Consider the following 14,792-nt stretch of genomic DNA (forward strand, 5'->3'; position numbering starts at 1 on the left):
GGCCCTGGCAGTTGCCTATATGTGAGGTCCTTTGAGGATGAGGTGCCAGAAGGAAGACTCTGCCTTAGAATATCTTGTACAGCTTTGGAGTCATTCTTCTGGGACTTACAAAGTTTTCCATTAAAACACAGGTACTTTGGAGAAGGTGGGGTGGCGGGGGGGGGGGAAGCCTATAAACTGCATTCAGATGTTCACTTTGTAGGATGAATTGACAGAAAGGTGGGACTGGGGCATGTTATGGGCAGTGGATGAGGGAGGGAGAGAGTGGAACTGAGATTGGGATGTAGCAGGTGAGTAGGCTTTGTTGTCATCACCACTTTGCTTTCGGCCACCTGGGCTTGTTCAAGGGCTATAGGGCTAAGACTGAAATTTCCCCTTCAATCTGAGGCCCTCCAAGCTCCAGAGCATCTCCTCCTGGAAGCTTCCCCTAATAACTACTCACCCTATAAACACCATCCTGTCCCCACCTACATCCAAAAAGACTTCTCTTGGAATTCCACATGTCTTCCCCACTACCACCTGCACCACCCCAGGGTGAAGAAGCATCTAATGGGGCTTCCCTGGTGGCTCAGTGGTTAAGAATCCGCCTGCCAATGCAGGGGACACAGGTTCGAGCCCTGGTCTGGGAAGATCCCACATGCCGCGGAGCAACTAACCCCATGCGCCACAACTACTGAGCCTGCGCTCTAGAGCCCACAAGCCACAACTACTGAGCCCGTGCGCCACAACTACTGAAGCCCGTGTGCCAAGAGCACGTGCTCTGCAACAAGAGAAGCCACTGCAGTGAGAAGCACCGCAACGAAGAGTGGCCCCCACTCGCCACAACTCGAGAGAGCCCGCGTGCAGCAACAAAGACCCAACGCAGCCAAAAATAAATAAATAAAACAAATAAATAAATAAAATAAAATAAAAAAAGAATCATCTAATGAACTAATCCCCACAAGGGCGGTCTTAAGTTGCCCCCTCCTGGGGGCATTTTTAAATATTTGGTTGCTTTGGGTCTTCGTTGCTGCACACGGGCTTTCTCTAGTTGCAGCGAACGGGGGCTACTCTTCATTGCGGTGCGCGGGCTTCTCATTGCGGTGGCTTCTCTTGTTGCGGAGCACGGGCTCTAGGTGCGTGGTCTTCAGTAGCTGTGGCGCGTGGGCTCAGCAGTTGTAGCTCGCGGGCTCTAGAGCACAGGCTCAGTAGTTGTGGCACACAGGTTTGTTGCTCCGCGGCATGTGGGATCTTCCCGGACCAGGGCTCGAACCCGTGTGCCCTGCATCGGCAGGCGGATTCTTAATCACTGCGCCACCAGGGAAGCTCCTGGGGGCATTTGAAAGAGGCTCTGGAAAACCAAAATGCCCTCTTGACACCCAAAAGCAATACCTTACACCCCCACAGTAAGCAGTTGTTTGCTGAATTGAAGACCCAAAGGAATGAAAGTATAAGGGTGGTTTTAATGGTAGAATTTAAATGGAAATGCTCGTGCTGGTGTGGGACCCCAGGTGGGACCCCACGTGTGAGGAGCAGAGGCTGACTTCTCCATCAGTCCAGCCGGTGGCCCAACCGGTCCCTTACCTTCTAGAGGAGGGCCGTTCCAGCCCCGCCGCTGCCCCCTGGAGGTTGTGCTACAGGTTTCCAGTGAGGCTTGCTCTCAGCCTTCTTCCTAACCCTCCCCCTTCACTTCCTTTCCCCTCCTACCCCGCCTCCAGCTCCCCATTGTGTAACAGGAAGTGCTCAGCAAGACCCCCTGAGGAGGGGAAAGGGGGCTATGGAGGGAAAAAACAGCACTAGGATACTGAGTATAGAGGCACAGCCTCTTCCTGTTCTTCAGACTGGGAATCCCCAGGGACAGAGCCTCTTCCTCTTCAGTTTTTTCCCACTGCCCTGACCCCACCCCAGCCAGACTTAGGGCTTGTCTCATAAGGCCAAGAATCCTCCCCTCCCCTAATGGGTGAGGGGCGTCAAAAGGTACAAATTTTCAGTTATAAAATGAATAAGTCATGGGGGTGTAATGTACAGCATGGTGGCTATAGTTAATAATACTGTAGTGCCTATTTCAAAGGTAGGAGAGTGGGTCTTGAACGGTCTCATTACAAGAAAAAAATTTGTTTTTTAACTGTGTATGGTGATGGCTGTTAACTGGACTTACTGTGGTGATCATTTAGCAATATATACAAATATTGAATCATTTATGTTGTATACCTGAAACTAATATAATGTTATGTCACTGACCCCTCAATTAAAAAAAAAAATTCAGTCTATCTTTTCCCCTATAGTCCATTAAAATGGTAAAGTACATTGAAAACAAATTCTCTCCCCCCCTCAAGCTGCTGGAAAGATCCTTGGACATCACAAAGTAAATGGCCAGCCTGAAGATAAAAGCCATGTTGCTCCTTGGGAGCTGGGGTGTGTACCAGAGCCGGGAGGGTGTCAGCAGAAGTCCCACTGAGTCGGACAATGGCAGGAAAGGAAATCACCCAGTTGCCCCTGTGGTTTTCTTCAAGGCTGGGTCTGGGCAGGCCTCCCCTTGCAGGGATGGGCTGTGCAGCTGTTCCCAGAACAGAAGGTAGTACTTCTTCAAATGCTTTTCAAAATATGCTCATAAGTATGTGTGTGGGGGCAAAACAGAAGCAGAAGTGGATTTAGATCTCCCCTATTCGATATTTGTATATATTGCTAAATGATCACCACAGTAAGTCCAGTTAACAGCCATCACCATATACAGTTATAAAAAAATTATTTTCTTGTAATGAGACCATTCAAGACCCACTCTCCTACCTTTGAAATAGGCACTACAGTATTATTAACTATAGCCACCATGCTGTATATTACACCCCACTGACTTATGCATTTTATAACTAAAAATTTGTACCTTTTGACCCCCCTCACCCATTAGGGGAGGGGAGAGAAGGATTTAGATCTTAGAAGTCTTGAACATCAGAGCTTGAATTTTTTCCTAAATGACCTGATTGAATTTCAGAAAGATTTCCTTGGCTGCTATGTGAATTGAATTGAAGGGTTCAAGAGTAGAAAGGTTTAGGAGTCCACTGCAATGGTCCAGGCTAGAACTGATAAGATCTGACATGGGGTAGTGGCCAGGGGATGAGAGGTCAACATTGGCCTTGGACTTGAGGAGGAGTGAAGGGACCAGAAATCTTGGTGAGGGGAACCAACAAAAGAAGACTTACTTGCTCTGTAGCCCACCAGGGTGTGGGATACTTTGCCCATATCCAGGGGAACAAGAGCAAAGATCCTCCCAGAAAATTCACATCTTGGTCTTAGAGAGGGCTTGGCCAGGGTTTAGCTGATTCATAGAGTGCTAAAAGGGAAACGGAGGCAGACTCTTAGGGTACACACAGTCACAGAATGGGGGTGTTAGGCCCCAGTCCCAGATTTCCTGCAGTGGCCACTCAGTCCCTCCCCATTACCTGTGGAGAAGGAAGCTCCCTGTTCCAGCATACCAGCCTCCTCGCCCCCACCCCCAGCCCAGGGGTACAGAAAAGACCAATGGGGAACTCTGGCCACGACAAAGCTACTGGAAGCTCCATGGAGGAGGGGCAGCCCTCCCTCCCCACCCAGATGTACAGAAAGAGAGAGATAAATTTGGAATGTACAAGAGGTGCTGGCAGAGATGGGGGTGTTGGACAAGGCTCTAAGAGGGCAGAGTTTCTGGCAACCTAGCAAACAGGGGTAGAGGTAGCTTCTAGTCCACTTCCCTCCCCTTCCCCATCCCAAGACCAGCTCTTTCTCATGGTTCCTACCATTCCAGTCACTGCTGCCCAACTTCTTGAACCTCTCTTTTTTGTCGTCAGTAGGGGAAGGGGAAACACTTGTTGGCTTAGAATCAGGCCCATTGAGTGGCAGCTTCAGAGACACACATTTCAGTGGCTCCCCAGCCTCGGATATGTATAGGCCGGGGCTGGCCCAGGCTGTTGAAAGATGGGTGAAGACTGGGCGGGAGATTCTAGGCTTCTAGATACAGACCACCAGGTTCCAGTCCAGTCTTGGGTACTAATCTTCTGTGTGACTCAGGCCAGTGCCCTCCTCTCTCACTGTTTTAGCTTGTTCATCTGTGCTTTTGTGATTAACAAGGTCAATGGCAGAGGCCAGATTAGAAACCAGATTGCAAGCCAAGGGCTAGTTTGCTGGGATTTGGCCAGTCAAGGGCACTCTTCCCTTTGGCCCTGTCCCAGCTCACAGTGAGTGTTCAGTGGGCATGGTGTGTCCCCTCCTCCATCTAAGCTGCCTGCCCTCAATGCCCTTCTAAAATTCTTAACATTTTATTTGACTTCATTTCAGATCTTTTTTCTTTTTTTAATTGGCCACACCGCATGGCATGTGGGATCTTAGTTCCCCAGAACTAGGGATCGAACCCGGGCCCCCTGCAGTGGAAGTGTGGAGTCCTAACCACTGGACCTCCAGGGAATTCCATCAATGCCCTTCTAAAGGGTACTCCTCCTCCATGCCAGATGACTTAGGCCTTCCAGATTACTTTACCCAACCTCAACCCCCATGCCATCTCAGCACACACTACTTGGTCCTGGGGTATAGAACTTTATGCAACTATGGAAGTGTTCTATAATCTGCACTGTCCAATATGTGAGCCACTAGTCACACATGGCTTTTGAACACTTGAAATGTGGCTAGTGTGCCTGAAGAACTGGATTCTTAATGATGTTTAATTTTAATTAATTTTAAAATTAAATTTAAGAAGCGACATGTGGCTAGAGGCTACCCAATAGGGTACAGTATCAGTTTTAGGCAGAGTTTTTCTTTGTTCCTTGTTTAGAATTAAGAGTTGATAGGAGTTACCATTTATTTAACACTCTTTGCCAATTTTTGCATAAGTACTTTACAGACACATCTCAGTGAGTCCTAGAAATTCTATTTTAAAGATGAAGAAACCAAGCCTCGAGAGGTTAGGTCAGCTGGCTTCAGACTGCATAGCAAGTGGAGGGCCATTCAAGTGTGAGTCATGCTCTCCAGCCATTTAGGGAAGTTTCCAGGACCCAGCCTGGGTGCCCTCCTTCTACAGTCACTCCACACACAGCCCATGGCTGTGCACCAGGGCCCAGGGAGGCTCATCACTGAATACTGATCAGTAAATGCTCTTGACAAAAAGGAGAGGGAAGCTAATTCCATTTACTCCCCATCTCCTGGCGACTCCTGGCTCCTGACATTCCACTTCAGATGTCTCCTCTCTTGCCTCTCTCCTGGATCACAGTGTCCCTCGGGTCACAAACTCAGAGTTCAACTGGGTGCTACGTGCAGAGGTTTGGGAAGAGGGTGTCACATGCAGGCCCAGAGGAAGCCAGCTGGGCTGGGAGCTGGGGCCTGGAAAAATCCATGTTATTTTTAAACAAGAAAAAAAAAACACAAAAACATTATATTAGCTTTTATTGAGCACCTACTTGTGCTAGGCACCTTATATAAATCTGTGCTTATAATTCCCTTAACAACCTGGGAGGTAGCATTATTATCACCATTTTACATATGAAGAAACTGAGGCTCAGTGAGGTTAAGCAGCTTACAGCTTGCAGATGAGTGGTAGAATCATGGTTGAGTGCTCCTAAACTTTCATTAGCATAGCATTCTTCACATTGAGAAAATAGAGGGGGTGGAGGAGTGGGCAAAGAGGTGCATTCTCTAGGGTGTGAGGGACTGATTCTGCTGTCCAAGCCATTCAGGGAAGCTGACCCCTGCCCTGTTTCCCACCTCCCTCTTCTGGCAAGCCACTCCTTCCCCAGACTCAGCTGCAAAGTCAGGAGAAACTCACTCTGGCTGAGGTTGCTTTTCTTAGAAAGGGAAAATGGCTAAAATAAAAGACCTTACCCTGTATGTATATCTGTAGGTGTCGATGTGCATGGTAGTTTTTGTGCTAAAGCACACCACTACCAGAATAAGAACATCGCTCCCTCCCCCTATTTTTTTCTATTTCTGGCTGCACCCCCACTTGTGGGGTTCCCAGACCAGGGATCGAACCTGTGCCCCCTGCAATGGAAGCACAGAGTCCTAACCACTGGACTGCCAGGGAAGTCCCTAACATCACTCCCTTTTAAGCCACACCTCACGTGTGCAGAGAGTGAGGCAGCTGAGGAATCTGGAAAGGACTGTTTATTTCCTACTAGAGTCCCAGAGACATCACCCAGGAAGGAACCAAATCAACAATCAAAACCTCAAATTTGCTCCCTGCCCTCTCCCTCCAGGCTTAAGCAGCCTCGGAGGTACTGCACCAAGGACATATTGTGCCTCTCTCCCTCTCTCTCCTTCTCTCTCTCTCTCTCTCTCTCTCTCTCTCTCTCCCCCTCTCCCTCTTTTTCTCTCTCTCTCTCTCACACACACACACATTCTTGAGTTAAGGCATCAAGTCTGGCCTGCATGGCTTTGCAAGTCTTTGCCCATCAGGCGGTGGCCCTGGCCCAGGGCTGAACCATGTGTGTACACAGATGCATAAGTGCGGTGTTAGGAGCTCTTCACAAATGAGGGACAATGATGATGGCTCTGTGCTAAGCCTACTCCACCTGTCCTTTGGGAGGGGACCTCCTGCCTCCTTGTCAGTTGGCCAAGTACCTCTGTCTCTTCTCGCCAGCTGGGGTGGGACCAGGTCAGCCACAGGTCAGGCCAGTGCTGGGGACTCAGGACCTGGCTTCCAACACTGAAAATGTGCCCTTTCTAAGTGTGGCTGGGGGCTATTTTGGGACCTTAAAGAGGATCAAGTCACCACCTCAGAAGGACAAAGATGGCCACTCAGGCCAGGATGGAGGGTGAGGTTTCTCTCTGTGCTTTTAAAACCCAACCGTGTTTAACAGGAAGAGAGCTGACCTTTTTCCTCTGTGCTCTCTTGCCCCCAGCCCAGGGAAGAGGTTTCTGTAGACTGGAGTGAGTATGGAGAGAAAGAGGGCTGTTAGGACTGTGCACTGGGGTGGGAGGTTGCGTTAGCATCTTCTCCCCTGGACCTACAGGAGCTGGCTCCAGCACATTTACTTCAGTACCCACTTAGTGGGTGGTACAGAGGTGGGGACTTCCTGGGGATACCCGGTGTGGCTGCGATGCAGGGTTAGAGGCCTACATGAAGACTGGGGTTAGGGCTGTGGGGTTTCTGGGTCCTGGGCTGGGTCAGGATGCCCAGATGAAGTAGGCGACCTCGTCCAGGTCAACGGGGTAATCCGTGAGTAGCACTGGCGTCTTGTCGAAAAGCTCACCCTTATAGCTGCGCCACTTGCCTGCGGGCAGGTAGACGTCCCGCTCCTGCTTGCCTGGCTCCAGTACCGGCGCCACAAGCAGCGTGTCTCCGATAAGGAACTGTGAGTCGATGCGGTGCGCCGTCTCGTCGCCGGGCGCGATCCACCAGAGGGGGCGCACGATGGGGTCTCCCGTGTCAGTGACCTCACCAGCCAGCTCAAGTAACAGCGGCGCCACAAGTGAGGCCCTCAGTGCAGTGAACTTGTGCGCGATGGCCACCACTTCGGCGTCGTACCGCCAGGGTGGAACAGAGAACTGCATAGCTGGCATGAAGGCGGCCACTTCCAGCCAGCGCACGTAGAGCTCGCGCTCGGGCACATCGCCGCCGCTCACTGTGCGCTCAGACACCGCGTTGCCACCCACCATATCGGGCAGGATGAACGGGTAGCCCAGCATGCTGACAGTGAGCACGGCGGGGATGAGCGAGCGCAGCCCCAGATCGTAGCCCCACACCGAGTCGCGGTCCACCAGGCGGAAGAAGCACGAGATGTTCTGTGACTGGTAGCCCACGCGGACCTCGGCCAGTGAGAAGAAGGGCAGCGCCATCTCTGTGTAGCGCCGGCTCCATATGTTGGGGTCAGACAGCGGCCTGTAGGTGCTGAAATCCCGCGGCAAATAGCTGACCTCTCCAGCGTCGAACTTGAAGGAGGCCACGGCGTAGCGCGAACGCAGTTGCCGCAGATGCCCCTGAAACCAGTCGCGGGCCTCCGGGCGCGTGAAGTCGAGCACGGCGCCGATGCCATTCCACCAGCGCACGAGAGCAGGCAGCCGGCCCGTGGGTTCACGCACAAACAGCTCGCGCTCCACGCCTTCGCCAAAGCACGATGAGTTGTAGTTGACAAACGGGTGCACCCAGAGCGTGACGCGAAAGCCAGCGTCGCGCAGGCGGCGGAACATGTCGCTGGCGTTGGGAAACTTGGTCTCGTCGAAGTCGAAGTCGCCATAGGCAGGCGTGTACATGTCGTCGATTTCCAGATGGCTGCTGTTGAAGCGGTGCTGGCGGATCTGCTGAGCGAAACGCTGCACCTTGTCCTGGTCCACTGAGCGCCCGTACAGCACCCACGTGGACCAGATGGGGTCCCGGAAGGCCTCAGGCGCTGGCACCCTCGATGGCTTGTTGAAATAGCGCCGCACCATGTACTTGTGGATGGAAGTGACATCGGAGCCGACGCACACGCGGTAGCTGAGCTCGGGTGCAGCAGCGCGGCCGGCGGGCGGCTTGTAGGGCGTGTCGTGGTAGCGTGCCTGCAGCCGCAGAGAGCGCTCCGTGCTGTTCCAGCCCAGGTGGAAGGGCACTGAGTCGTTGACCTTGATGGCAGCCGCGCGCGACGACAGCCAGTAGCGCTCGAGGATGCCTCCAAATGCGGCGTCGGAGGAGTAGACGTCGCTGGTGACGAAGGGCTGAGGCTCCTGCTGGCCGTCCAGGCGGATGGGCCAGTGCTGGGTCTTCATCTCCGCGCCGCCGTACCAGTGCGCCCCCGCGTCGCCCAGGAACATGGCGTGCTCCACCGCGCGCCCCGGCGCCGCCTCCTCCCAGCGCACGCGGTAGCACATGACCGTGTCCTTGGGCCTCACAGTCTGGATGAAGAAGTGCAGCGGGCGCCCATCCGCTGTGCGAGAGCAGCCAAGCCGGGCGCCATCGCGGCTGCAGGAATCGAGGTCCAATGCGCCCGAGCGGAAGGCCAGGCGGAAGACCTGCTCGCCCTTCTGGTTGCGAATGGAGAAGCCGCTGCGGTTGAGGTCCAGCAGCTCGGCGCGCAGGCGTTCCGCCTTGCGTAGAGAGGCGCTGTAATAGCACCAGGCCACCACCGCGGCCAACACCAGCAGCAGCCCCAGCACTGCGGAGCCCAGCAGCGGCTTCAGCTCTTTGGACGGCTTGGGCTTGGTAGGCGAGAAGCTGTCAGGCAAGAAGGTGTACATGGTTGCAGCTGCGACGGCCTCGGGGCTCTTACGACCTGTGTGGCTCCCAGGGCGGCGGCGGGGGTAGGCCTGGCTCTTTTCCTGAGGATTCTGGGACATCAGCCCCCAGTTAGGGAAGGAGCAGGCAGTGGGGCCACCCGACAAAGCCCATCTGAACTTGGCCTGCCTGAGTCAGGAAGGGGAAGAGAGAGGTGGAACTGAGCTTTCTCATTCCATAGTATTTACATTTGCTGCCACAAGAAAGAAGTGTATATTTTGGGAAAGTGTATACTGGGACGTAAGGGCTTTACTCTTACCAGGTCGTTCTGTCTGCATTTTACCTAGCCTTTCTCATGGGCCCCACTGCTTGTCAAAATTAGGACGCTGAAGGGGAGGGGCAGATGATATTCATCACCATTTTCCTGGTGGAGGAACAAACCCAGACAGGGTCAGGGAGCTGTCCAGGATCACAGAATTAATCAGGTCTCCTTGGATCACACATGGGGGCAGTTCAGGCTGAAGAGAAGGGGAGGAATCTGGAGAGGGCCTGGTTTCCCAGAGATGTGGCCATGGTGGGAGAGGGGGGATAAGCAAGCCAGCTCCTTAAGACCTTTGACACAGCAGGAGGCTGGCTTCCCTGTGCGGGGAGTGGGAGAGGAGAGAGGAAGGGGAACAGTTCAGGCATGGAATTTAATCTTGAGTCAGAAGCCATATTAAATCTGGAGATTAGAGAAGATACTCAAAGCCAGACTCAGTCCAAGGGCCTGGTTTGGAGGGGGGGTGAGGTTGGGTTTGGACTTTAGGACTGGGGTCAGGAGCCTAACATGGGGGCTTGGTGGCTTCTCACATTTCCCTCTCTTTGCTCTCAAACTCCATTCTGCTCTCAGCCATCAGGATCACCAAGTCCATTTCCCTGCCCACCTTCCTGCTCTGCTCCCAGCACCACATCTGTGGGACAGCTACCTTCTGGCTTTGTCTCTAGCACTCACCCACTGTCCTGTTTGCCCCTCCCCTAGTTAGAGCACTGTCATTTCTCCCCTGCATCGTTGCAACACTTCCCCTATAGGCCTCCCTGCTTTCAACTTGTTTTCCTCCAATGCCTTCTGCTCACAGCAACTATACTGATCTTTCTAAAACACTTATCAGATTACATCTCTCCCTAGTTTAGGGAGTGCTCATGACCCCCATGATGAAGTTCAGAAGTGTAAGCTTTGCAAATTGAAGTTCCAGGCATACATGGTCTCATCTGTCCTTCTGATTCCATTTTCAGCCAAGCCTATCCTATGACTACCAAGCTCTGTTCTTTCCTAACCTCAGTCCTCAGCCACCTGCTTTAGGAAATTTCACCCACCCATCTTGGGCCAACTTCTCTCCCCCACCTACCAGCTCTCTGGCAATCAGACACCCCCTACTACACAATCCACTCTTATATACTGTATGCTAAAGATTCAGATATGACTACGGAGAAACACAGACTTGGGAGGAGGTGTGTGTCCAAACCTGCTGTTCAAGGCTACTGACCCTTCCTGTCTCAGCCCTCAGGGCAGAGTCCAGCAAAGAAATAGCACCAGCCACGTGCATACACAGACATACACTGCCAGCCTGTCGGCTGCCCATCTGCTCCAGCTGGAGGGAAGGAGAGAGGGAGATTGGCAAACAGTAATTAGACTCCTCCCAGATGCCAGTCCCCAGCAATTTCCAAGGAGACACCAGAATTGCTCAGCGTTCTCACTTCCCCCACCTCTCCCATGAAGAGATTATCAAGAATGCCAGGTGCCAGGTGCAGATTGGAATTTTTATCCCAGATGTCAACATACAGCTCCCCATAATGCCCCCCCCACCCCAGTGAGGTTCTATCTCAGTGCCTTATTCTCTGAGCTCCCTCCCCCAACTCCCTAAACTGGTCAGTTCCAGCTGGTCTAGAACAGCCTCTTATTCCCTTCCTCTCATCCCATACAACTTAGCCTTCAAAATTCCCCCAACCTACTATGGACTTCCCTTCCTGTAGGTATAGGCTGGAAAAGCCTTCCTGGAAAATGCAGGCATAGCCTTTAGCTGATGCCCTTAAGCTAAGCAGGACCCAAAGAAGGCCTTAGGTGGCCCAGGCCAGACCTGCTGTACATTTATATTCAATTCATTCGAGACAACCAAGGCCCCATTCTGGGCACTAAGGGAATAGGGAGAAAGGGTCCGTATCTGAGTAGGACAGAGGTTGCTCATCCTCAAAACTTTCATATTAAGTCAGCCTATCTCATGACCCCTGGAGGCATGGCCAGCCCACCAAGGTGACCTCAAAAGCCTTTTCAAACACTTAGGTCTTGAGAATTTTTACTTTCTAGGGTTCTGAGGATCTCTGATGAAGGACAAAAACCCAGAGGCCCTCTGTTGGTCTCCCTAATGCCACCATGGCATCCAACCCTAACAATAATGCTGAATAGGAGGCACAGCTGCAGTGCCCATTTTATAGATGAGGAAACAGTGGCCCAAACAGAAAAAGGAACTTGTTTGAAGTCACTTAGGTAGCAGGGTTGCCTGAATCCAAAATCCCAGCTTAACCCTGACAGGGAGCTAATGGCCTGACTGGCTATCTGAATGCAGGAGAGAAAAGGAGTTTTGTGGCCAAGAGGGTGGGACAGGCTTCCATCAGGGGGCTGTGGGCATGGTGAGGCCTGTATTCCCAAGGGCTGGTGCTGCTACTTGCCCCAGGAAGGCTTCTTGGGGATGGGAAGTGGCGATTTTAATGGCATCTGGTACAGGGGCTGTAGGGGAGGAAGTGTGGTTCTGGTGTTAACGGTGGCGCTAGAGACCCCTGTAATCTGCCGCCTCCACCATCTGGCCAGCCACAGGCTAACGCTGGCAGGTAGGGTTTGCCCTAGCCAAGCCTCTCCCCACTTGACAGTCAACCTCAGTGTTGGCTTCCAGCCCCTAGCCATGTCTAAGGGGGAGGGTCGGGCCTAGCCAACTAGGCCATTCCACGTTGGGTCCTTTGTCCAACACAATTCCCAGGGGTAGGGTGGGGGGTGGAAATGCCAAAGGCAACTCTATCCGGGCCCTCTCCCCGTCCTGCCCAGCGAGCGGATCCGGGGGTATAGAGTGACTGAGCCTACAGCCTGGAATACTCTACACCCACTCCCAGCGCTGCAGCTATAATGTCCGAAAAGGACAGACTGAGGTCAGGAGGGCGGTCGCCCGCTGGGAACCGCGGCCGAAGAAGGGGCCCAGGTGTCCAGGCTCGCCCCACCTACTCATCTGTAGGAGCGAAAGTTCAGGAAATATTTTCCCTCAGCAACCCCCCAAGGTCTTCCCGCTGGGCGAACTCACGGAAGTGACCCCAGAAGTGGGGGTGAATGGAGGCTCCTGCAGATCCCCTCCAAGTTAGCCGAAGTTGAGCTGCCACGGTGCGGCGCGGGGCGCTGCCTAGCTGGGAACAGCTGAGGCCGTCCTCGAGCCCCGCCCCCTGGCTGCTCGGCCACGCCCCAGTCATTCGGTCTCGTCAAGTCTCGGAGTCCAGCTCCGCCCCTGGCGCCCGACCATCCTCCCACATTGTCACGCGCACTTGAGGTCACGCCCCTTACCTCCCACCTTCCTCTTCTGTTCTGTGCCCAGCTCCTGGCAGCTCAGGCCCACCTCCAGCCCGGTGCCTCCCGGTTCCGCCCCCCGCCTGCAGGCCCGCCCCCTCTGGACCTTTGCTTACCCGCACGCGGGCGGGGCTCTTCCCCAGGTCTGCTGGGAACTGTAGTTCTGGAGGGAGGTGCAGCTGTCGAATGTTAGGGTTCTCGCACCTGTCGGCTAAATTTGAGATGTGTATGAGAAGGAGCGAGCCGCAGGGTAAAGGGACAGAGTTGGCCCTTGGGATTCCTTTTCCTCCAGATTTGGGGAGGTTGAGGCCGTCTCGGTATAACGCTCTCATTAGCTCTTTTCCCATATGGAAAAAGGGTAGCGGAATTCTGGGAGGATCTCAGCGGTTCAGTGCAGGTCGGATCCAATCAAGGACCCCACGGAGTGGAGCCTAGTTCCATCAGCCGGGAGGCCCAAGCTGTCAGCTCCCACCGGATCAGACCAGCAGTGCCTGAGATCAGGGACTGAGAAGACCGGATTCTGCTCCGTATTTTGCAGTCTTCCCCCACCCACTCCCCTTGGTGGCAGCCCTTAGAAGTGCCCCTGCTGCGAGGAGGTGGGCGTGCCCCGCTATACACCTGCACCCAGGAGGAATGGGGTGCAAAAATACTGAAGATCCTAGAGGCTCCAGAACACCCCACAGCTTGCTCCCTGAGGGACAGAGAAACAGGGCTTTTTTTTTTTTTTTTTTTTTTTGCTGCGTTGGGTCTTCATTGCAGCACGTGGGCTTTCTCTAGTTGCAGCGAGTGGGGGCTACTCTCCGTTGCGGTGTGCGGGCTTCTCATTGCAGTGGCTTCTCGTGTTGCGGAGCACAGGCTCTAGGCACGCGGGCTTCAGTAGTTGTGGCTCACGGGCTCTAGAGCACAGGCTCAGTAGTTGTGGCGCACAGGCTTAGTTGCTCTGTGGCATGTGGGACCTTCCTGGACCAGAGATTGAACTCATGTCCCCTGCATTGGCAGGCGGATTCTTAACCACTTAGCCACCAGGGAAGTCCCCCAGGGCTTTGTTTTATTTTGTTTGTTTTTTAATTTTTGAATTTTATTTTATTTATTTTTTTATACAACAGGTTCTTATTAGTCATCAATTTTATACACATCAGTGTATACATGTCAATTCCAATTGCCCAATTCATCACACCACCATCCCCACCCCCCCCACACGGCTTTCCCCCCTTGGTGTCCATACGTTTGTTCTCTACATCTGTGTCTCAACTTCTGCCCTGCAAACCGGTTCATCTGTACCATTTTTCTAGGTTCCACATACATGCGTTAATATACAATATTTGTTTTTCTCTTTCTGACTTACTTCACTCTGTATGACAGTCTCTAGATCCATCCACGTCTCAACAAATGACTCAACTTCGTTCCTTTTTATGGCTGAGTAATATTCCATTGTATATATGTACCACAACTTCTTTATCCACTCATCTGTCGATGGGCATTTAGGTTGCTTCCATGACCTGGCTATTGTAAATAGTGCTGCAAGGAACATTGCGGGTGCATGTGTCTTTTTGAATTATGGTTTTCTCTGGGTATATGGCCAGTAGTGGGATTGCTGGGTCATATGGTAGTTCTATTTTTCGTTTTTTAAGGAACCTCCATACTGTTCTCCATAGTGGCTGTATCAATTTACATTCCCACCAACAGTGCAAAAGCATTCCCTTTTCTCCACACTCTCTCCAGCGTTTGTTGTTTGTAGACTTTCTGATGATGCAGGGCTTTGTTTTGTAATTTGAAATTTCTTGATCATGAAACCCTCCAAAATTGTTTTGGACCTCTTGGACTTGGGTGGGGGAGGGCAGCAAGGGTATCTGAACATGGACTTCGGAGTCGCTGTGATGCAGACTCTGGGAACAGAGATCAAGAGCTTTGAGTATACGGACATGGCTCTGACTGCAGGATGGGCGATTCTGGGTCCACTGAGATAATGGGGGTGAAGGGACATCTAGGTTTGGGGGATATTGGGGAAATGGCAGCTGTGGGGCCCTCATAGGATGGGAGGTAGATGGGCCCTCCTGCGTGGCTAGGTGGGCCCATTATTTTGGG

At 52.7% G+C, this 14,792-nt stretch overlaps 1 protein-coding gene across 3 annotated transcripts; it reads right to left on the reverse strand.

Moving 5' to 3' along the window:
* Positions 1-5,368: 5,368 nt before the first annotated feature.
* MYORG (myogenesis regulating glycosidase) lies at positions 5,369-12,777 on the reverse strand. 3 transcript variants are annotated; one of them, XM_067744633.1, is made up of 2 exons: positions 12,705-12,777; positions 5,369-9,316 (listed from the first exon to the last, which is right to left on the reverse strand). In XM_067744633.1, the coding sequence occupies exon 2, from the start codon at positions 9,247-9,249 to the stop codon at positions 7,105-7,107; it is 2,145 nt and encodes a 714-aa protein (XP_067600734.1). In that variant the 5' UTR covers positions 9,250-9,316; positions 12,705-12,777; the 3' UTR covers positions 5,369-7,104. The 3 variants fall into 3 exon arrangements, with proteins under 3 accessions (XP_067600734.1, XP_067600735.1, XP_067600733.1); XM_067744634.1 differs by lacking the exon at positions 12,705-12,777 and adding an exon at positions 12,451-12,638 and having other exon boundaries at positions 5,369-9,312; XM_067744632.1 differs by lacking the exon at positions 12,705-12,777 and adding an exon at positions 12,451-12,634.
* Positions 12,778-14,792: the final 2,015 nt, after the last annotated feature.

This window comes from Pseudorca crassidens, chromosome 7 (assembly GCF_039906515.1).
Source record: "Pseudorca crassidens isolate mPseCra1 chromosome 7, mPseCra1.hap1, whole genome shotgun sequence".
In the NCBI taxonomy this organism is placed as follows: Eukaryota; Metazoa; Chordata; class Mammalia; order Artiodactyla; family Delphinidae; genus Pseudorca; species Pseudorca crassidens.